The sequence below is a fragment of the Dermacentor andersoni genome, chromosome 4 (assembly GCF_023375885.2).
Source record: "Dermacentor andersoni chromosome 4, qqDerAnde1_hic_scaffold, whole genome shotgun sequence".
Lineage (NCBI taxonomy): Eukaryota > Metazoa > Arthropoda > Arachnida > Ixodida > Ixodidae > Dermacentor > Dermacentor andersoni.
The window spans coordinates 188,565,770-188,588,168 of NC_092817.1; the positions used below are offsets into that span (position 1 = coordinate 188,565,770).

The 22,399-nt window shown below is 50.2% G+C and overlaps 1 protein-coding gene and 1 pseudogene across 2 annotated transcripts in view; one reads left to right on the plus strand and one right to left on the minus strand.

Annotated features, from left to right (window-relative positions):
* LOC126531878 (uncharacterized) overlaps positions 1 to 22,399 on the plus strand; it is a 117,116-nt gene that overhangs the window by 63,313 nt on the left and 31,404 nt on the right. For both annotated transcript variants that reach the window (XM_055070657.2, XM_050179614.3), the window contains exon 3: positions 19,005 to 19,226. In XM_055070657.2, the coding sequence (XP_054926632.1) occupies positions 19,005 to 19,226 (222 nt within the window). The remainder of the gene's footprint in view (positions 1 to 19,004; positions 19,227 to 22,399) is intronic.
* Positions 3,505 to 4,525, minus strand: LOC140217063 (uncharacterized; annotated as a pseudogene).

The window sequence follows — 22,399 nt, forward strand, 5'->3', positions numbered from 1 at the left end:
GAACCACCAGCGCGTATTTGACCTGAGGAGTCCACCACTGCAAGGGACATACAGTTGCGTTCTATGTATTCTGCTGCGTCGACATAGACTACGTCTTTGAAGGCGTGGAATTTCTGATGTAGGGCTTTGGACCGCTCGACCCTCCTTTCCTTGTGGAATTCGGGGTGCATGTTTTTAGGGAGTAGATTAATTTTGAGATGGCGCCTCTGATCGTGAGGAATGGCTACTTTAATGCTTTGCACCGAATCGTAGTTGATGCCGGCATTCTGGAGGATGTTTCGCCCGGCGGCACTCTGAGCTACCCTTTCGTATTGAGAGATAAGGTGCGCTTCTACAAGTTCGTCGAGGGTGTTGTGCACACCTAGGGCTAGCAATTTAGCGTTGGCCGTTCTTATAGGTAGCCTGTTTATAGGCCCTCCGGATAATTCCCTCTATTTTCTCTCTCTCAGCCGCTCTGAGGCAGAGGTACGGGGTGATGTAGGTGATGCGGCTGAGAACGAAGGCTTGTAGCAACCTTATGAGGTTGGCTTCTTTCATGCCAGAGCGTTGGTTGGCAATTCTTGAAATGAGTCGCATCGTCTGTTGAACGCATGCTTCCAGTTTATGAATTGTGTTGCCGTTGTGCCCGTGAGCTTGCATGAAGAGGCCTAGTACACGGATGGTGGTCACCACCGGGATCGCGCCTCCTCCGGCTCGCACAGTGATTTCTAGGGGTGGCGCAGTGTCGGATTTGCGGTTTGTAGGGGCTCTGAGTAGGAAGAGTTCTGATTTTTGCGGGGAGCAGGCGAGGCCTTTGTCGGTCACGTACTTTTCAACCGTGTCTACAGCTTGTTGCAGCGTGGTTTCTATATCTCCATCGCTACCTTTAACCACCCACAGGGTGATGTCGTCGGCATACAGAGTGTGGTGTAGATCTGGAATCTGATTAAGTTGTTCCGGTAATCGGATCATCGCTAAATTAGAGAGGAAGGGGGATAAGACTGATCTTTGCGGTGTGCCACGACTTCCAAGAGGGATCTTGTTCGATTGTAGTTCTACTATTCTTAGTTCCGCTGTGCGGTGGCTGAGGAAACCTTTGATGTAGTTGTAGGTCCTCTGGCCCACACCTAGGTACTGCAGATTCTGTAGTATAGCCTGATGCGCTACGTTGTCAAAGGCCTTTGTTAGATCAAGGCCCAGGACAGCCCGGGTACCATTCTTGGGTATGTGGTCCAGAACTTGATGTTTAAGCTGAAGCATGTCTTGCGTGGAAAGTTTTGGAGGAAAGCCAATTATGGAGTTGGGGAATAAGTTGTCCTCCGCAGAATTATGGAGGCGGTTAAGTATAACGTGCTCCATCAGTTTTCCTACGCATGAGGTCAGAGAGATCGGGCGTAAGTTCTCGAGCTGTAGTCGCTTACCATGTTTAGGTATGAATATTATTTGTGCATGCTTTCCATTGCGAGGGGATAGAACCTGTTTCCCAACAACGGTTGAAGTGCTCTGTTAGGGCAGGGCAAGATTTCGGAGGGTCTTATTTGTTATGCCATCGGGGCCTGGTGCAAATTTAGTTCGGAGTTTCAGCCAGACGGCTCGCACTTCAGCCTCTAGGATGGGTGCGTCTAGGTTAAGATTCTCCGGACCAGTGTATGGCTTCTGGGGGATTTGTGCATTTGTGCCTATGTACCGGGTTTTGAGCTCTGTTAGGAGCTCGTCGTTCGTGCCCTGGTATTGGTGAGTGATCTTATTGAGGCATTTCCTCTGATCCGGGTCCATAAGATATCGGAGGAGATTCCACGTTTTGTCTAGACCGAGTTGTCCCTGCATGCTGTCGCATACCTTTTTCCATTGGTTTTTGGTTAATTGGTTAGCGTATTCTTCGATCTCTATGTTGATTTGCGCGATGCGCAAGCGGAGTGTACGATTTAGTTTATTCTTTTTCCAGCGGGTTTGCATGCTCTTTTTGGCTTCCCACAAGTGTAGGAGGCGGCTATCCACCTCGACCAGGACATCGTCTTCAGGGATTGCTCTTGTGGCGCGTTTCACGCAATCTCTGAGATCCCCGATCCAGGCCCCGAGATCGTTTATATGCTCGGTGGCGGTTGTCTCCCGAATCTGGCGGAAGCGGTCCCATTCCGTGAGCGAAACTCGTTTGCCCTTCTTCCGGGGTGGACCCGCCTGAATGTGGATTTCTATGATATAATGATCGCTACCGAGGCTTTCCCCGGTATTAGTCCCATCACAGTTGCCTATGTTTTTGATGCAAGTTAGGGCGGGAGTGGTGTCAACACTGACACTATTCCCGATACGGGTGGGTGTCTGAGGGTCTGTGATGAGTCACTCCCTGTTGTTGGGCTTCTAGCCAAAGATTAAGACCTTTGACTACCTCTGTGCGGTATCCCCATGCAGTGTGGGGAGCATTAAAGTCACCTAACAATAATATGGCCTTTTTTTGGCAGATTCTGAGAGCCTTCCTGAATAGAGTTCCGAACTTGTGACGTCGGCACTTTGGGCTACTATAGACATTAAGAATGAATATTCTTTCATCCTCCTTACGTTTAGGGATGAGTTCAATAAAGACGTTGTCTATGTCGACTTCTTCAATATCATGTTTAATGGCTGTTAGATTTCTGTGAACTAGAATAGCGGTGATGGAATCCGACCCAGGAGCATTATAGGATTTGTACCCTGCCAATTTTGCGTGGCCTCCCGTCTCCTGAAGAGCAATGACATCCGGGGCCGCCTTACCCCCACGGAACTGCTGAAGGCTTCCCCGTTTGCGGCGAAACACACGGCAGTTCCGCTGCCAGATCTTGTAGTTAGGAGTGTGAGCCATTTTGAGGTGGCGGGGGTTCAGCGATCGGTTTTGAGATTTCGGATTGGGACAGACGGTCATAGGGTTTGGATGCCACGCCCTTAAGGGAGCCGGAGGCCATGGATGTAAATCTCGACTCCTAGCGAAGTACTTTGGCTTCCGTCGCGGCTACCCGAGACTCTAGGTTGGCGGTTCTGGTTTCCAGAGCGTCTAGACGTGCGCTTATTTGTAGCAAGTGGGCACCATTCTCCTGATGTTGCTGAAGCATCTGGTTGGCAAGTTCAGTAATCATATGTTCTAGTTTCTCGAATCTTGGGGATATATCTGAAGAGTTGTCTGTACGATCTCCTGCCTTACGTTTCTGTGGTGGTGCTGTGGTGTTGGGTGAGGGATTAGATGGTGGGGTTGGGCGCGGCGTCTGACTGCGCTCCTGTTGTCTTTTTTGTAGTCGGGTGATTTCTGCACGCTGCTTAGTGATTTCGGTTCTCTGTTGTTCTATTAACTGCCTCATTTGTTGGAGTTCTGCCTCGAGAGCCTGCATCTTAGCATACTGAGCACTGGGAGAAGAGACCATGTTAGCCCAGCTCACCTGTGGAGCGCTGTAAGTCGGGGTCGTTCGTCTCCCGGAACTCGACCGGTTCCGCGACGTCCCGTCGGAGTCGGTGGCACTCGGAGTTGAGCTTAGTCTCGGGTAAGATCGAGATCGGCTCCTACTGCTGGATCCTCCGGGAAAAAAATCTTGCACTGGTATCTTGGCTGTTCTGCGTCGATCGGCGTTCTCGCGATCTACTTTGCCTGCGCTCGTTGGGGTGGTTCTGTTCTTCCACCGAGAGTTTCTGCCACTGTCGTTGTCGGATGATGTAGGGGATTTGGAAACGCTTCTTGCATTGCTTTGAGCCGGAGAGATGGTTGCCGGTGCAGATAGCGCATACTATCTCACAGTCATGGTCCGTTGGCGGGTTTTGCTTGCCGCACCGGATACATTTTTCGTTCGGGGTGGGGCACACCTCGTCGCGACTTTTCATGACCGACTTTTCGGCAGATTCCGCACACTTCGATCTTCTTCTTGTACAGAAGGCATCGGTACGTAGTATTTCGGTAGTTGACGTAGTGTGGTACTTCTTCACCTTGAAAAACGATGATAACTGAGGACGTCTTGCCCATGCGCCTGGCGTGCAGGACCCGGGGGGTATTACACGCCAAACTTCTAATAATTTCATCTTGTGTGTCGTAGTCCGGAATCCCGTGGATGATTCCTTTGGCCGAGATTTCGGGCGCCGTAAGGTAGGTAGTTATGCTGAATCTCTTCTCTTGTAAATTGAGCTCCTTGATTTGGCTGTACTTGACGGCGTTGTCTTCTCTTGATGTGCTGACAATGATATTTTGGCTGGCGTTGATTCGGATCGTGTCTTCTAGTTGCGTCGCCGCTTCCAGAGAGGCCGTTCTCATGATGTTGTCGGTGATGAGCGCGGTGCTCCAGCTGGCTGTATTGAATCCGTCACGCGGTCAGAGAACCACTTTGAAGTCGTCTTCCGGCAGCGGTGGGGGCTTCGGCACTTGCCGACGCGGACGGGACGACGGCGTCTGCGCTACCGAATTAGTTCTACGCGGTATGGCATTGGATTCGTTAAGGCTTGGTTTGCTTCGCTGTAGGTTCTTATGGGCGGCGAGCGATCCTGCCTCGTTTAGTTCTTCTGGGGCGATTTCAGTCCCCTCCACTTGTATTTCCATAGCTGCCTGATGAGTTGGTAGAGATGCCGGGCTGCCGAACCGGCGTTAGGGTTAACGCGGCGGCCGGCGAACCGGGCACGAAATGTGGCGTTTTATGGATGGATATGGAAGCACTTGCCGAGATGTTGATCTACTCGTAGTCACTTCCCGCAGTAGTGGCGATGGTTACTTCCAGGAAATCTACACATAGAAAGATGTTTATTCATTGCCCCGGATCGATGACTCTTTGGACAAGCTACGGCATGTGCTTTACTTCTCCTCTATGGACCTTAAAAGTGGATACTGGCAAATAGAGGCGGATGAGCGCGATCGAGAGAAGACTGCTTTTGTGACGCCTGATTGGCTTTACAAATTTAAGGTTGTACCTTTCGGCTTATACTAGGCTCCAGCCGCGTTTCAAAGGCTCATGGACACTCTCATAACCCGTCTAAAGTGGAAAAATTACCTGGTGTGCCTCGATGACGTAATTCTTTTTTCTGCCACTTTTGAAGAATACCTAGAACGGCTGCTGTCAATTCAAGCTATACAGTCCGCCAGGTTTACACTGAAACCAGAAAAATCTCACTTTGCGTTTAAAGAACTTCAGTTCCTAGGTCAGGTCGTCAGTCAAGACGGCGTTAGCCCTGATCCGGATAAAATTGCAGCCGTCACAAAGTTCCCACGGCCAACGAATAAGAAGTCAGTCAGACGCTTTCTGGGTCTGCGCGTATTAGCAGCGACTTGTCGCGGATTTTGCGCACCTCACCTCTCCACTCACGCGCCTCACAAGAAAAGACGTTGCATTTGTATGGAGTGAGGAGCAAGAAGCCGCAACGAACGAGTTACGGCAACGTCTACAAACTCCGCCTGTACTCGCTCACTTTGATGAGGATGCATCAACAGCGATCCACACAGATGCAAGCAACGTGGGCCTTGGCGCTGTTCTCGTTCAGTGGCAAGACGGTGCCTAGAGAGTAGTTGCCCATACGAGCAGAACACTGTCACGTGCTGAGTCCAACTACTCAACTACGGAGAAGGAATTTCTGGCTGTCATATGGGCAGTCGCGAAGTTTCTCCCGTACTTATACGGCCGCGCTTTTCAAGTCGTAAGCGACCACCATTCCCTTTGTTGGTTGGCCGATATGAAAGACCCTTCTGGACGTTTGGCACGCTGGAGCTTACAGCTTCAACAATACGACCTGACTATAGTCTACCATTCGGGAAGGCAGCCCTTAGATGCCGACTGCCACCCGAGATCATCGATTGCACCGCCGAGCGACGACGAGGAACGAATACGCAGGTTTCTTAGGAGTTGTTGATTGGTGTTGGGCTGCTGAGCACGAGGTCGCGGGATGGAATCCCGGCCACGGCGGCCACATTTTGATGGGGGCGAAATGTGAAAACACCCGTGTACTTAGATTTAAGTGCACGTTAAAGAACCCCAGGTGGTCGAAATTTCAGGAGTCCTCCACTACGGCGTGCCTTATAATCAGAAAGTTGTTTTGGCACGTAAAACCCCGTAATTTAATTGAGGAGTTGTTGATGCGACCGCCCTCTCTCGTGCAACAGGAAGACGACCGGGAGCTCAACTCACTCATAGATTTCTTTGAAGTGCGAGTTACGCATGTCTCGAGATCATTTTCAAGGAGTGTACGTTCATTCTGTTTGTGTAATGGAATTCTCTACAGGAAGGACTTCTCTTCAATAGGGAAGAGCTATCTGCTAGTAGTTCCCGAAAATCTCCGCCACGAAATCTTGCAATCATGCCATGACGAAGCCACGTCGGGCCACCTTGGTTACACGCGAACATTGGCCGAATCAAAGAAAGATTCTACTGGCCAAGACTCGCAGCAGAGATGAAACATGACGTTCGAACTTGGCTTGAGTGCCAGCGACGCAAAGTACCACCGACTAAATCCGCAGGGCTACTGCAACCCATCGCTGTACCGGAAACGCCATTTACTCACATTGGAATAGTCCTTCTTGGCCTTATTCTAATATCTGACAGCGGCAACCGATGGGTCATAGTCGCGACGGACTATCTCACCCGATACGCTGAAACGAAGGCGACTCCGAGTGGCACTGCAGCTGAAGCGGCATGGTTCTTTATAGAGAAATTTGTCCTGAGACACGGTGCTCCAGTGGTCCTCACCATCGACAAAGGAACCGCATTCACAGCTGATATTTTGCGCTTTGTGCTCACACTCAGTGGCACAGCACATAGGAAGACGGCAGCCTATCACCTACAAGAGAATGGGCTTAAAGAACGCCTCAACAAGGCTATCGCAGACATGCTTTGCATGTACGTCGATGTGGAGCACAAGAATTGGGACAAAATAGTGCCGTACGTCACATTCGCATATAATAGGGCACGCCAGCAAACAACCAAAATGATGCCGTTTGCTACGATCCATAGTCCAGAAGTCACTGCGATGCTTGATGCTATGCTGCCTCATGCCTACAATGATTCACGCAAAGATGCCGCAGAGTTCACTGAGCACGCCGAGGAAGCATGACAGCTCGTGCGCGTCAGAATAACTGCACAGCGAGAACGTGACGCACTACGGTATAATCTGCAGCACCAATTCGTCGCTTGTACATCCACACGGTACGACGCCGAGGTCTGTCCGAGAGACTTCTACGCCGATACTTCGGACCATACGAGGTTCTGCGCCGTATTAGCGACGTGAATTACTAGGTCGTGGGTAACGGTTCATGCAGCTACAAACAGCGCCAGCAGGTGCCCGAGATCGTGCACGTCGTGCGAATGAAGCCGTATCTGTCTTAATTATGTGGAAACCAACAAGGTGTTTATCGAGTATAACGAGTACCATTTGATGAACATGGGGACGATGCTAGCTCTGGAGGGAGAGTAATGCCGCGTCACCATTTGTGCCAACTACACCCTGTTCGACGGCGACAAAGACGACGACCGGGTCGATCGAGTACGAGCACGATAAAGAGAAGACAGACGCTCTTTTGTGCTGGCCTGCATCCTGCACGTCTGTTTCGAGTACGACGCTGTACTACGACTTCCCGCAATAAAGCCCCTGTGCTTCGTGACCTGCGACAGTATAATACTGCCGTTCAAGAAACAACACGAGTCGCACCGTTTGAACTTGTATTCGGCCGAACGGTAACCACACCTATGGATGTTATGTTGCCGTTAGACAAAGAAAACCTAGATGATCTAGATGACCTGACCTAGATAAATTCGTGCAACGAGCCGAGGAAGCACGACAGACGGCAAGATACCAAATAGGTTGCCAACAACGCACCGACTGCAGCCGGTACAACCAGCGACGTAGTGAAGTTCATTACTAGCCCTGTGACAAGGTGTGGATATGTGGATATGGACCCAAGTGTGACGCTGTGGAGTGTCTGAAAAGCTTCTCTGCCGATTGTCCGGCCCTTACGAAATACTCCATCGTATAATTTACGTCATTGCGAAGTGAAATCCGTTGGACACGAGAGCCCAAGAAGCCGCAACTCCACGGAAGTTGTATATGTCGTCCGCATGAAACTGTACCACAAGAGGCCATGAAAAAGGAAATGAAAAGAACGCCTCAGGAACCCTTACTTTATCTCGCGCATCGGGCCGGTGTGTTAAGCAGAGGGATACTGCCCCGAACACTTGGCCACATTCAAGTATTGGGGATGAGCTTCACCACAGGAAAAGCAGGTGCCACCGTCGGCGTCAAGTGGCATGAGGGATCACGTGGACACAGCGGCCCCGTCGGCTGCTTCGGAACTGCCGACGCCAACTGAAAACCAAAGTTTAATGTCCGACCTGCGCTGCGGTTCCGATTAAGTGGTGTTTTCCCGCCTTGGGTATCTGCTTGACAGCATTTGAAAGCACTATAATACATGGTGGCTGCTTTTCGAGGCGCGCATCATGGTAGGCTACTGATCGGTGCCGCAGTGCCGGACGTAGGCAAATGGAGCCTGGTGTCAGCCTTATTCACACGTAGCCGCAGGGCAAGAAGATGCGTGAAGCGTTGCTCGCGAAACTTAGAACTGCCAACAGCCATCGGCTACAACTCGGGTATGCAGCAAGCGCAGACGCGAGGAAGATTTCTGCTACGGCGTCGCGACGGCGACGTTCGGTGAGTAGCCGAAAATCCGCAGTGATACGCTCGCCCGCACCCGCTGCCTGGCTAATGTCATGACGCTTTATTTGGTCTATGAACTTGTTGATGCTAGATACTGGCAAGTTCACTGGAATGGAAAGGAAGTGGTAAGAAGCACATTAAAACAAGGCAAGGCATATGGTCATGTTTGTGTTATGATGTAATGCACTGGATTACGGAAGAGAAGCATAGGGAAATCGCGCGCTGAGAAGACCGATAAAGATACAGCGCCACGCAACCTGAGAAATAATATTGAAACATCCAAGATTTAGAAGACAAAAAAGACTGAATCGCCGAGACGGCACATCTCAGTCGCCGTAGGCGTCGAAGTCTCTATAAAGAAATTGTTTTTGAACAGGTCTGATAGCGTCCACGCAACAATGGTTGCTAGTGTTCTGTCAAATGCTCATATACTGTGGCCTAAAGCTCTAGGCATGGTGCGAAAACGCGCACGCAGCGAAAGTGAAACATTGTGCGCGGACGTGCATGCAGACGCGCAGTCGGTCGCTGCGAACCCGTGCGATCGCTGCATTGAGGCTTCATTCTGTTATGCTCCACTAGGTTATACAGACAGCCCACTACAAGAATGTATTTCACATAGTTTTCTCTCAGCGTTTGCCTACCTTTCACGCAAGAAGCCGGTTCGGGAGACTCCATCGCGGCGACCACCCGCAATGGCGTTTACTGTACGTATTCGGTAAAAAGACAGTGTCTGTAAACGATTCTGTACTTTCAGTTTGCCCAAGATTATTATTTTGACAGTAAAAAGGTTCCCTTGTTATGAGAGTACTTACAGAAATCTTCTGGTGGATCGCTGCGTGGTGTTTTAGTTGAGCGTCGCAAGCCAAACTTATGAGGAGCGTGCCGCGTTATCCCTCATAACACGCAATGGAGGCGATTCCGACAGATGGCGATTCCGTAAGTACTCTCCCCCAATACTATACCACGCCCATCGTTGTTCGTATAGGACACTGAGCGCGCCGTACCGTGGAGTAGTTAAGTAACAACAGACAGCGATCATTGTAGCACGAGTAGCTGGTTGGATCCGGCTCGCATGCGCTACGCGCACGAATGGTCACGCCAGGAGAAAATAGAAGGCAGTTGGACGCCAGTTTCGAACGCAACTGACGGGCGCTTTCACGACAGTAGCGATTGAGTTGTGGCAAAGCTCCATAGCCCTTTCGCTGTCGGACCTTTCTGGCCGTGACGCACCCCCAGTGTCGGCTTGGTTTCAGGGAACGAGCATAACAGGGAATGAACATAGCAATTTATTGTTGATTATGATTGGTATACAAATAACATAGTCAATGCAATATGCACATTTCAGTGTTCTGCAGCTGCTGTTAGTAAATATCATCATCATCATCAGCCTGACTATAATATCCGTTAAACATCCGAATCTGACGATGCAGAACCCTCTTCCTCGCATGCGACTCTGTCCGAGTCCGAATCCGAGCTCGGCTCGTATTCTGAATCGGAATTGAGCCACCGCTCCAATGAGCAGACGAAGGTCCCGCGCGCTCAGCCATCCGAAAGTAACCGCGCGCAGGGAGGATGCGCTTTCAGTCGCCCGCACAACGGAGAGAAATGGGACGTTGCGTGATCAAGAAGACAGAGGGAGATGGAAAAAGGCTAAAGAAAGTTCGAAGGGCTTTACGTTTACTGCTGCAAGTCGGAAGCGAGCGTGCGGCGAGAGAGCGAAAGCAGCAATCGAATCACTCTTTTCGGAGAGGCAACGGCACGTGCGCCTAAACTTGACGCGCCGTAGCAGACACACCAACAGAAGAAAAATAAAAACCATCAAACCAGCGGAGATGGCAGAACCAACGTTTATAGATACTTTAGATACGCGACCGCAGCGCCCTCTCAGCGCCTAGGAAGAAATCACGCCCGCATGGGAAGGCGCAGTTCCGGAACTAAAAAAGTATCTATAAACGTTGGGCAGAACAACCCTTGAACCCATAACCACACGCGCACGACGCATGATCCAGCGTACGCGGAGCTACCGCGCCACTCAGCAAAGAGAAAGTGGGGAGTGGCAGTCGCACCGTACTCTTCAATACATAGGTTAACACAGGTCGGGGCGAATATACGAACTTGTAGAAAGAGTCAACAGATGGCGTGGCCAATCCAGGAGCGCCAGCTTTGCGCTCAGGCGCGAAATTTTGAACGCACGATAGAGAACGTACCGGTACGTCAGTGACACTGTGGAGGGGGAAGCGCGATGACGTACCGGTACGTCCGTGAGAGCGAAAGGGATAGATAACTTCGGTGCCTGCCTGATGATCAGCCAAACAATGGGAAGTTTGCACGACAGTAACGACTGAGTTGTGGCATAGCTTCCTAGATAATTTCGGTGCCTGCCTGATGATTTGAAAACCAATGGGAAGTTTTCACGACAGTAGCCACTGAGTTGTGACATAGCTTCCTAGATAACTTCGGTGCCTGCCTGATGATCGGCGAACCAATGGGAAGTTTCCACGACAGTGGCGACTGAGTTGTGGCATAGCTTCCTAGATAACTTCGGTGCCTGCTGGAGGATCGGCGAAGCAATGGGAAGCGGCCGTCGTAGGAACTATGGCAGTGGCGCCACTTACATATCGTTGTCTGGAGCACACTTGAACGTGTTTGGTGCTCGCTGCTGACAAAAGAAGCATGGCCATCAAAAAAAGAGCAGCAGCATAGTTATGCTTGCCGAATTAATAGTGAAGCAATAAAAAGCAACCGCTGCTGGAACTTCTGCTGGAGGGCGCCACTTACATTGGGGTTGCCAGCTAGGTCACGCAGGTGCACTATTTGAACCGCCCACGACCGCCGCTCAATACTATTATGTGAAGATTGCAAACAACTTTGGTCGTCTGCTGCCGCTACTCTGCGGCAATGCCATACCATGATCGCTTAGCGCTTGCTGAGGGTTGTCGCTATTTTCAATATGCTGATTTTCAACCTATGTAAGCTGATGCTTCTACAGACTACGACCGTTTTGCGGTCATCCGCTAGGCGCAGAAGTTATCTAGGAGGCTATCATTCTGAGAACAGGTGTGCCCTTAATAAATATCGTTGTTTTATTAACCTGTGCTCCTCAACATCGCTACAGTACCTTGAACAGTTTCCAGTGATTCCGTAGTAGTGGCAAAACCTTGACGAAGGCCGTGTTGCCGGTCGACAATGAACATGTGTTCTTAAAGAAAAAAGGCTAGGTGCCTATATATATATATATATATATATATATATATATATATATATATATATATATATATATATATATATATTGTAATGAAGAAAGGAAGCGAATGGCATCATCATCAAGAGCGGAGGGCACGAGACCGGCGTTCGAACACCACCATCTTGCTCTCCGTGCTCACTGTTCCGAGCTGCCGCCCGTTTGTTGGACTCGCTCAATAAACTTCCTTACATTTGGTGGATCGTGCTGGGTACGCACATCGTCGGCACCCTGGAACTCCGATCCCGCACGTTGCACTCGACCATGCAAGCCTACGCAGCCCAACAGCCGCCACCTCTCCCGGCCGCCGTTTGTCCCGGCCCCGTTCGCCAGCGAGACCCCCCGGTATTTTCGGGTACGGAAGACCAGGACGTCGAGGACTGGCTGTCGTCCTACGAAAAAGTTAGTGGACCCAACAAGTGGGATGACGCTGCTAAGTTGAGTACCGCGAACTTTTACTTGGCTGGCGTGGCGAAGCTGTGGTATACGAACCACGAATCGGAATTTGAAAACTGGTCTGCTTTCAAGGAGGCAATATCTGCCGTTTTCGGTCGCCCTGCCGTGCGGAAGTTACGCGCCGAGCAACGGCTGCGCACACGGGCACAGGAACCGAATGAAACATTTACCGCCTATATTGAGGACGTACTCGATCTCTGCAGGCGCGCCGATGCCTCAATGAGCGAAAGTGCCAAAATACAGCACATCATGAAGGGCGTCGACGACGATGTCTTTCAGATGCTTCTTGCGAAGTCTCCTGGCACTGTGTCAGAAGTTGTAACTCTTTACCACAGCTATGACGAGTTGAGAAGGCAGCGGGCTCTCACCCGACGTTCATCTCAGACGTACAATCAACCGCTCGCTGCACTGGACATCATGCCTGACCAGTCATACCTTATCGCACAAATGAAAGAATTTGTGCGTGAGGAGGTGGCCCGTCAGTTGTCTCTCCTGCCGTTTGCTCAGCGTCAGGAGCTCCCACAACAGCAGCAACTGCAGCGACCAATCCCGTTGGCTCCCGTGCTTCGACACGTCATTCAAGAGCAGATTTCCGAGGCCATGCCGGTGCCCATTCAGCAGCAACCTGTCGCCGCGGCTCTTAGTTACGCTGAGGTAGTAAAGCGGCAGCAGCTTCAACAGCCCTCACCACCCCATGGTGTGTCGTATGCTGCAGCCCCGATTCAGCCGTCCGTGACATGGTCTGCTCCCATCCCTGCAAATCCCTGGCGAACGCGCGACAACCGGCCGATCTGTATTGCGTGCGGTGGCCCTGGTCATATCGCCCGATTCTGCCGCCGTCGCGCGCCAGGATATTCAGACGCCCGTTCACCGAACTACATAGATCGTCCCCGCTCTCGTTATGAAGATCCGGGTCCCCAAACAAGCACGTCTTCACGTGACTATCCGCAACCCACGTCTCGTCGCTCACCTTCACCCCGTCGCCGCTCCTTGTCGCCCATGCGTCGTCGACCAGCCCCTGAAAATGAGGGAAACTAGCCTCCGCAGTTCGTGAGGCAAGAACTGCGCTGTCGAAATGCTCAAGTCCTCGAACTTTGCCGTCGAATATTGTCGAAGTTTTCGTAGAAGGCATCCGTGCATATGCTCTTGTCGATACCGGTGCTGCCGTTTCTGTTATAGACGCCACACTTTGCCGCAAGCTTCGGAAGGTGACCACGCCTCTTGAGATGATGCCCTTACGTACAGCAAATGGAGACCCTGTTCGGCCTATAGCTGCCTGCACTGCTCGACTTATTATAGCTAAAGAGCACTACATTGTCGAGCTTATCGTCCTTTCCTCTTGCTCGCACGACATTATACTTGGCTGGGACTTTCTATCGTATAATCACGCCGTTATTGATTGTGCCAGATCTGAACTTGAGCTCTTCCCCTTGTGTGACGAGTCCTACTACCCCGCTCATCAAGCCGCACACAAAATAGTCGTCACAGAAGACACAGAAATTCCGCCGACAGCAGCTGTTTTGCTCCCCGTATTCTGCAACAGCATATGTGATGAAGCTCCCTTCTTTGAACCATCACGCCTTCTTCTAAATCGGAAGCCACTTCTTTTGCCTTATTCGACCCTCTCTATTTCGAATGGAACAAGCGCTCTCTGCCTCACAAATCCTCTTCCATATCCCATCAGACTGCTTAAAGGTGAATCCCTTGGATGCGTGCAACCCATTGATATCGGCCAAATTTTTTCCGTGCAGCAAGATTCAGCTCGACGCGACCTCGACGTCATCAGTGCTCTTACCCCTTCTGATGTTCCAGCTGCTGACCTATTCGATTCGTCCATCGCAGACGGACTGTCCCCATTTGAACGCTCTGCCCTTCTCCAGCTGCTCTACCAGTTCCGCGACTCCTTCAATGTTGCCCAACGTGCCCTTGGCCGAACTTCTACCATTGTTCACAACATCGACACCGGCTCCAACTCGCCAGTGCGACAACGCCCTTACCGCGTCTCCACCGCGGAACGTCAAGTTATTACCGACCAGGTTGACGATATGCTTAAACGCGACGTTATTCGCCCTTCACGAAGCCCGTGGGCATCCCCTGTGGTTCTCGTTAAAAAAAAGGATGGATCGATTCGCTTCTGCGTGGATTACCGGCGCCTAAACAAGGTCACTCGAAAAGACGTGTACCCTTTACCCAGAATTGACGATGCCCTTGATTGCCTACAAGGTGCCGAGTTTTTTTCGTCGTTAGATTTGCGTTCCGGGTATTGGCAGGTACCTTTAGCAGAGGCCGACCGTTCAAAGACAGCCTTCGTCACGCCTGACGGTCTATATGAATTCAATGTCATGCCCTTCGGCCTCTGCAATGCGCCTGCCACCTTCGAACGCATGATGGACTCGGTTCTGCGGGGTTTGAAGTGGCACATGTGTCTCTGCTATCTCGACGACATAGTTGTCTTTGCGCCAGATTTCGCAACCCATCTCGAACGCCTCAACCATGTCCTGACGTGTCTGAAAACCGCTCAGCTGCAACTAAATCTCAAGAAGTGCCGTTTTGCTGCGCGAAAACTTACAATTCTTGGTCACGTTGTATCAAAGGATGGTGTGCTTCCGGACCCAGCTAAATTACGTGCCGTGACTGACTTCCCCAAACCGACGACTCTAAAGCAGTTACGAAGCTTCATAGGGTTATGTTCCTACTTTCGTCGGTTTGTGCGCAACTTCGCCTCTATAATTGCGCCTTTGACCCAACTACTAAGCAGCGCCTCCAATATCTCGTCATGGTCTTCTGAGTGTGACCAAGCCTTCTCCACCCTTCGCCGTCTCCTGACGTCACCACCTATACTGCGCCACTACGATCCTACGGCCGAAACTGAGGTGCACACAGACGCCAGCGGTGTCGGCCTCGGTGCTGTCCTCGCGCAGCGAAAGCCTGGGTTCGCAGAGTATGTCGTCGCATACGCCAGCAGAACGCTCACCAAGGCTGAATCAAACTATAGCGTCACCGAGAAAGAATGCTTGGCAATAGTCTGGGCGCTTGTCAAGTTCCGCCCTTACTTATATGGCCGCACGTTTGATGTAGTTACGGACCATCATGCATTATGTTGGTTGTCTTCGTTGAAGGATCCGTCAGGTCGCCTTGCCCGCTGGGCTCGTCGACTTCAAGAGTTTGACATCCGCGTTATCTATCGTTCCGGACGCAAGCATGCCGATGCTGATGCACTGTCGCGGTCACCACTATCCACCGAAACTGCGTCCATATCCACTATAGCCCTTCCATTGTCAGCTCTTGACGTCGCCACCGTCTCCTCTGCACAGCGCCACGATCCCTGGATCGCTTCGCTTCTTGACATTTTATCCGGGGCACCCACTCTTTCGACCACTCGAACTCTGCGACGCCAAGCTTCGCACTTCAGCATCCGTGATGGCCTCTTGTACCGGCGCAACTACTCGCCAGATGGTAGGAAGTGGCTCCTAGTTATCCCTCGAACGCTTCGCTTTACAATCTGCGCTTCCTTTCACTCCGACCCGCAGTGTGCTCACGGTAGTGTCTTCAAGACCTATGAACGCTTACGGAAAAGGTACTACTGGCGCGGAATGTTTCGCTTTGTCCGCAAGTTCATTCGCGGCTGCCACGAGTGTCAGCGACGAAAAAAACCACCGCATCCTGCCGCAGGTTCATTGCAGCCCCTTCCATGCCCAGAACGCCCGTTCGACCGCGTTGGAATTGACCTTTATGGACCTTTACCTTTGACCACGGCCGGAAACCGATGGGCTATCATTGCTGTCGACCACCTTACACGATACGCCGAAACCGCTGCTCTTCCCACGGCGACAGCACAGGACGTCGCCTGTTTCATCCTCAGGCGTTTTGTGCTTCGGCATGGTCCTCCTCGCGAACTCCTCAGTGACCGTGGCCGCGTATTTCTCTCCGATGCAATTCAAGCACTTCTCCACCAGTGCAACATTGTACATCGGACGTGTACTGCCTACCACCCTCAGACGAACGGTCTCACTGAGCGGTTTAATCGGACTCTGGGCGACATGCTTGCGACACATGTTGCATCTGATCAATCAAACTGGGACCTGGTTCTCCCATTTGCGACATACGCGTATAACACCGCTACGCAAGTCACAACCGGGTTTTCCCCCTTCTTCCTTTTGTACGGTCGCCAGCCGACGCGCACTATCGACACGTTGCTGCCATACGCACCAGATACCTCAGAGTGCACGCCCGTGTCAGCAGCGGCCCGTTACGCTGAAGATTGCCGACAACTAGCCAAGCGCTTTACTACAGCCGACCAACAACGCCAGAAAAACGTCCGCGATGATGATCACTCTCCGGCCGCAACATTCGCTCCTGGAGCACTTGTGTGGCTGCTTGTACCACCCTGCGCCCCTGGCTTGTCGTCCAAACTGCTCCCAAATTATCATGGTCCCTACCGCATCGTCGAGCGTACTTCCCCCGTAAACTATGTCATTGAGCCTCTTACGCTGCAAGGCGACCGTCGTCGACGTGGACGTGATGTTGTTCACGTAGACCGCCTCAAGCCGTACTTCGACCCTCTTGTACCCACCTGTTAGATCGCCAGGATGGCTCCACCTTTCTCGACGGGGGCAATTGTAATGAAGAAAGGAAGAGAATGGCATCATCATCAAGAGCGGAGGGCACGAGACCGGCGTTCGAACACCACCATCTTGCTCTCCGTGCTCACTGTTCCGAGCTACCGCCCGTTTGTTGGACTCGCTCAATAAACTTCCTTACAATATATATATATATATATACGTTCTAAAATGTTTGCGCATGAGTACAGCCGGGAAATTGGTTCATAGGAAGAAATTATAGATGCTTTATCTATTTTCGGTATAGCAATAAGCTACAAACTTCCAGTCGCTTGGCTACGTCATTTTGGTTTACGAGCGATACGGCAACCACTCGCGCCCTCTGCAGAGCCCTTGTACATGCGAAGAAACTGCTTGTTTGCTCCTGATGCTCCATTTGTGCTTTTAATAAGCAACGCTTGATAACGTGCAATGCTATAACGGAAACTTGCCCAGTGACAAGGATTTTCTAAATATAATCTACAAGAACTTCCAGCACCATTCTGCAATATATATTTCTATTCCGGGCGAGGTATATACCTCCACAGATGAGGGAGATCTGTTACACCAGGACGGATGCGCATGGTAAATACTTAGTGGTGCATCTCGTCGGGCAATGTCTTCGCCAAATGCCGTATTCTTGACGGCATCTATCGACGTCGGCGCACAAGAGGCCAAACTTGCTTTTTACGAAATAACTACATCCGTTCCGCACTTCCCCGCCACCTTATTCATGCGACGGGAATGCCCTACAACTGCCTTCATTTTGCCTCTGGAATCCACTGCCTCGTGTTGATTCTCGCCTCTTTCAGATTATGTGTTTTTGAAGCTGCTTGGCGCTGACCGCTAACATCCGCTTCAGATACCCAGCTTCCTTTAGCCTTGGCACCTGATCAGCCACGCATGTTTGTCGCCGCTGCACAGATTACTTTGTCAGTGCCGCTGTAATGCTAAACTTAGCGATCGGCTCTTTAACCAGGTTCGGGCACGGCTAGCGGTAATCTTACGTCCTTTTGTTTAATCCGGATCGGTATTGCCAGCAGAAGCGTAAGTCTGGCAGAAATGAAGCCGCAGTATGCAAATTGCAGTTCGTCGTCCTCAGAGGCTTCGTTCGCAAACTACAGGCCCTTTCCTTGTACCAGGAAGTATTTCAAGGGATTCTAAGCGAAAAACTGCAAATAAGCTTAAACTTGTAAAAAAAAAAAATCATACCTTTATATCCCTCAATTTCGTGGTAATAGCTTCATTTTTAAAAGAGAAAATGAGCTCTAATTTTCTATTCTTGAACACCTTGAAGGGGCGGCTCAAGACGACGAAGAAGGCAGGAACACACAGGGCAGCGTTGCCCCTTCAAGATGTTCAACCAGTACCAACTCGCCCAAATGTCGATCCTTCTACAGTATACTTATATCTTGAATTTCGCGCCAGAACCCTAACGTCGCTGCGTCCGTGTGACGTCATGCATTTCGAAGTTGTTGTTTCTTTGTGTTATTTGGAGCGTTGTGACTCCCAAATCGTTGTGACTTGCAGCGAAGTCTTTCGCCCTTTAAGAATACAATGTAGTCAACGATTACAGAAAAAATAACTAGGCTCCAGCAACGTATTATGATGCTACGGCATGTAGGTGAGGGAGCTTCAACGCGGCTTCGCTACCCCTCTTTCGTCTTCGCTTTTGTTCTCGCTTACCAAGCTTCATTTTATGGTAAATGTATTGTTTTATTATTGTATGACGGTAGTTTTGCAATGTAGCTCACCTTATTATTGTCTCTAGCGGCCCTTAAAGACTTAAATTCAGAGAAAGCACGAATAGCTCTGAAATGGCTTGAAGATAGGTCAAGCCACCACTCTTAAAAAAAAGAAAAGCTTATTTCTACATTGAAAAGCGATTTCCTCTCAGCTAGCTCGTTCCTACTACTGTAGCATAGAGCCTAAATTTTCGAAAACGACATGAAAGCGACAAGTGCTACCTACTTCGTCTTCCGTTGGCGTAATTTAGCTTGCACGCTACATTACATATGAATTCCATAAAGGTTGAGCATTTACCGTAATATTAGTAAGGCGCTTTCACCACTGCTCTGCGTCTTTTCTCGCAGCTCCTCTACCCTTACTATCGACGCTACAACCCCTTCCTCAACAACGTCCTTGCCGAAGTGTCAGTCTCCAGCCGTTTTCGTACTGTCCTGCGGAAACTGTGGACTCTCGCCAAGTTCGTGTTTTGGGACAATGCGCGGCACCTGCTGGAGAGACGCCTTTCCACGTGGGGTGTCGCACTGAACGACCTGCACTACGCGCTTTCCAACGAGACGCTTGATGAGGTACGTCAAAGTTCTGAAGATTCGGGACTCTTACCCTCCCTTTGCTGTAGCGTCAGCGCGCATGAATGTTACCAATACTTTTGTGAATGAAGTGTGGACTGGGAATGTAGTGGGAACAGGTTCCGTTAGAAAGACCAAAGCTTGGGAGGTGTACTTTCATCGTGTTTTATATGTTTCGTTTGCGTCACGATGCTCTTGAGGCTGCTGAATTGCTCACGCAAGCAACGTTAGTTTCTTTATGGGAAAAAAATATAGGCGCTTTCCAACCACAGGGCAAGGCCGCCTTACAAGGCTGCCTTTATTAGGCGCGCCTCAGCACCATTGTTAGCGGTCCGTCTACCCATTCTGAGCATTTGACCTTTGAGCGGAAGTCTCTTCCAAGGCATCCTTTTCCCATTTCGCGCCTCAATCTTGGGCGGCGATTCAGTATCAGTTCCACCTCGTTAGGAATGACTTCTCCGATGCGTAAGACAGGCAGCCAAGGCCGTGAGCTGTTTGGGGTACCCCCGTCAATACGCGACTAGTAAATTCCCGGTAAGCGCTGAAAGTATTTTTTGATCATTTTCTTTTTTTTCCATACTACACTTAAGTATTCAAGTTCGCCGAAAATGTACGGTATATCTAGCCGCGTTCATGGCCGCATGCGTGCGGGTGACTCCGAAACCACGATGTTGGGACCATTGAAGAATACTATGTCGTGTCACCTGCTGCGATCAGCAAAGCCCCTATTGCGGGGATAATTCAAGCATGTTTTCAAGCATTTGAGATATACGAAATGGACTTACACTGACTCGAAGCGAGCGCATCGTGTACGATATTATTATTTTTAACGCCAGTCGGGGTCGTCTGTATAGATTTTGCCTAGCCGAATTCACGGCCGCCTGCGCATGTGTGATTGCGGAACTACGAGGCCAGAACCCCTCTTAGAAATCGTTCGATGTCGAGCTACCCATCGCGATCAGCAAAGCACATCTAGAGCGGATAAATCAAAGTATATTTCAGGCATGTAACATTTACGGAATGGGCTGCAATAACTTCCGCAGCTCGCTGCCGATATGTGCCTACTGAGATGCCCCTTTTTGCTATTAAAGCGAGCGTATCATGCACGTTATTATTATTTTAAACACGAGCAGTATTATGGGCTCAGTATCGCAGAGAAAAAAATTGTAGTGCAGAAGGAAGACAAAAATATGATGAGAAAGTTTACAGTATCATGCACATCATAAGGGAAAAAAAATAACGTAGTGACAACAGTAGGAGAGTTCACAATACAGATTTTCATCAAGTAAAAAAGGTCTTAGTTTGCTCCCATCTATTTCCTCTACATTCGCACTTATATTCGTTTTCACGGGTTTTCGTTTCCACTCCTGTAGATCCCGAGTGCTCATTCGCAACTGCAAAATTAAAAGTATTGCAAGTGTGGTGGTAAAAGGGACTTAATAGATTAGCCGCGCAAAGTGTACAAACAATGTCTAACTGATCGCAGACGCATGCATCATCATCATCATCATCATCATCATCATCATCAACAACCTATTTTATGTCCACTGCAGGACGGAGGCATATCCCTGCGATCTCCAATTACCCCTGTCCTGCGCCAACTGATTCCAACTAGCGCGAGCGAATTTCACAATTTCATCGCTCCACCTACTCTTCTGCCGTCCTCGACTAAGTTTTCCTTCTCTTGGTATCCATTCTGTAACCCTAATGGTCCAACAGTTATCTAACCTGCGCATTACATGACCTGCCCAGCTCCATTTTTTTCTCTTAATGTCAATTAGAATATTGGCTATACCAGTTTTCTCTCTGATCCAAACCGCTATCTTTCTGTCTCTTAACGCTATGCCTAGCATTCTTCGTTCCATCGCTCGTTGCGCGGCCCTTAACTTGTTCTCAAGCTTCTTTGTCAGTCTCCAAGGCTTGCCCCATATGTCGCCACTGGTAAAATGCACTGATTTACACCTTCCTTTTCAATGATAATGGTAAGCTTTTAGTCAGGAGCTCGCAATCTCTGCCGTATACGCGAGTGAACCCATTTTTATTCTTCTGCGAATTTCCTTCACGTGATCAGGTTTCCCTGTGATTGACCTAGGTAAACGTACTCCTTCAAAGACTCTAGAGAGAGAGAGAGAGAGAGGGAACTATTTGGTCCATTAAGGGTTTAGCGTTCGGTCTTCGCCTTATTCGCTGCAGACGCTTGACCTTCTTAGCAGGGTTGGGCCCTAGTCCAGGGCTCCACTGAGCCGCGCTGCTTCGCTTGCGTGCTGCACCATTGCCCTTTGGGCGGCGAGCTCGCAGCTGGTGAGCCGGCTCTCCCACTGCTCCGCACTCGGGGTTTTGTGTTGGTGGAATGTGTAGTTACGTTTACACTCCCAGGTTATATGGTAAAGCGTGCGGGTTGCCCCGCACCACGGGCAAGTGTTCCTAAATTGTGTAGGATACATCTTGCTTAGTATATGTAAGTTAGAGAAGGTTCCCGTTTGCAGCCTCCGCCAACTAGCTGCTTCTTGCTGTGTTAAGGCTTTATGTGGCGGGGAGTATCTAATTCTATTGCCTCTGTAGTAATTCAGTAACTCTGAATAGCCGATCTCCACGGTGAAGTGCTGTCCCAGGGCGTGTGGCCGCTCGACTCGGTACGTGATCTTGCGAGCCAAGCTGTCTGCCTTTTCATTTCCTTCTATCCCCGTGTGTGCCGGAATCCAGATTAGTTTGTGGGTTGCGGTGTGTCTGGGGTGTTCTGCCTTGCGGAGGATAGCTAGGGCAGCCCTGCAGATTCTACCCTTTGTGTAGTTCCTGCATGTCTCTTTTGAATCCGTTAAAATGACCATTGATTTATCTTTTCGATAGACCTCAGCCGCTGCCAGCGCAACAGCGACTTCCTCCGCTTCCACTATCCTGTCGCTAGGTGTAGTTGCGCAGGTGATTAGCTTGCCTGCGTTGTCAACCACTACCGAAGCTGCCTTAATGTAATTTGTGTGTCTATTCCATGGATACAGTGTTACATACGTGAAAACCGTGTTTTCTAGCTTGGCTAAATGTCTTTCCACATAGTCTGCCCGCGCCTGCCTTCTGGTCGCGTGGAGATTTGGATCCATGTTTTTCGGAATGGGATTGACTTGCAGGGTCTTACGGATCTCGTCGGGTATATCGGCGGATCGATCGAGATGCCTCCT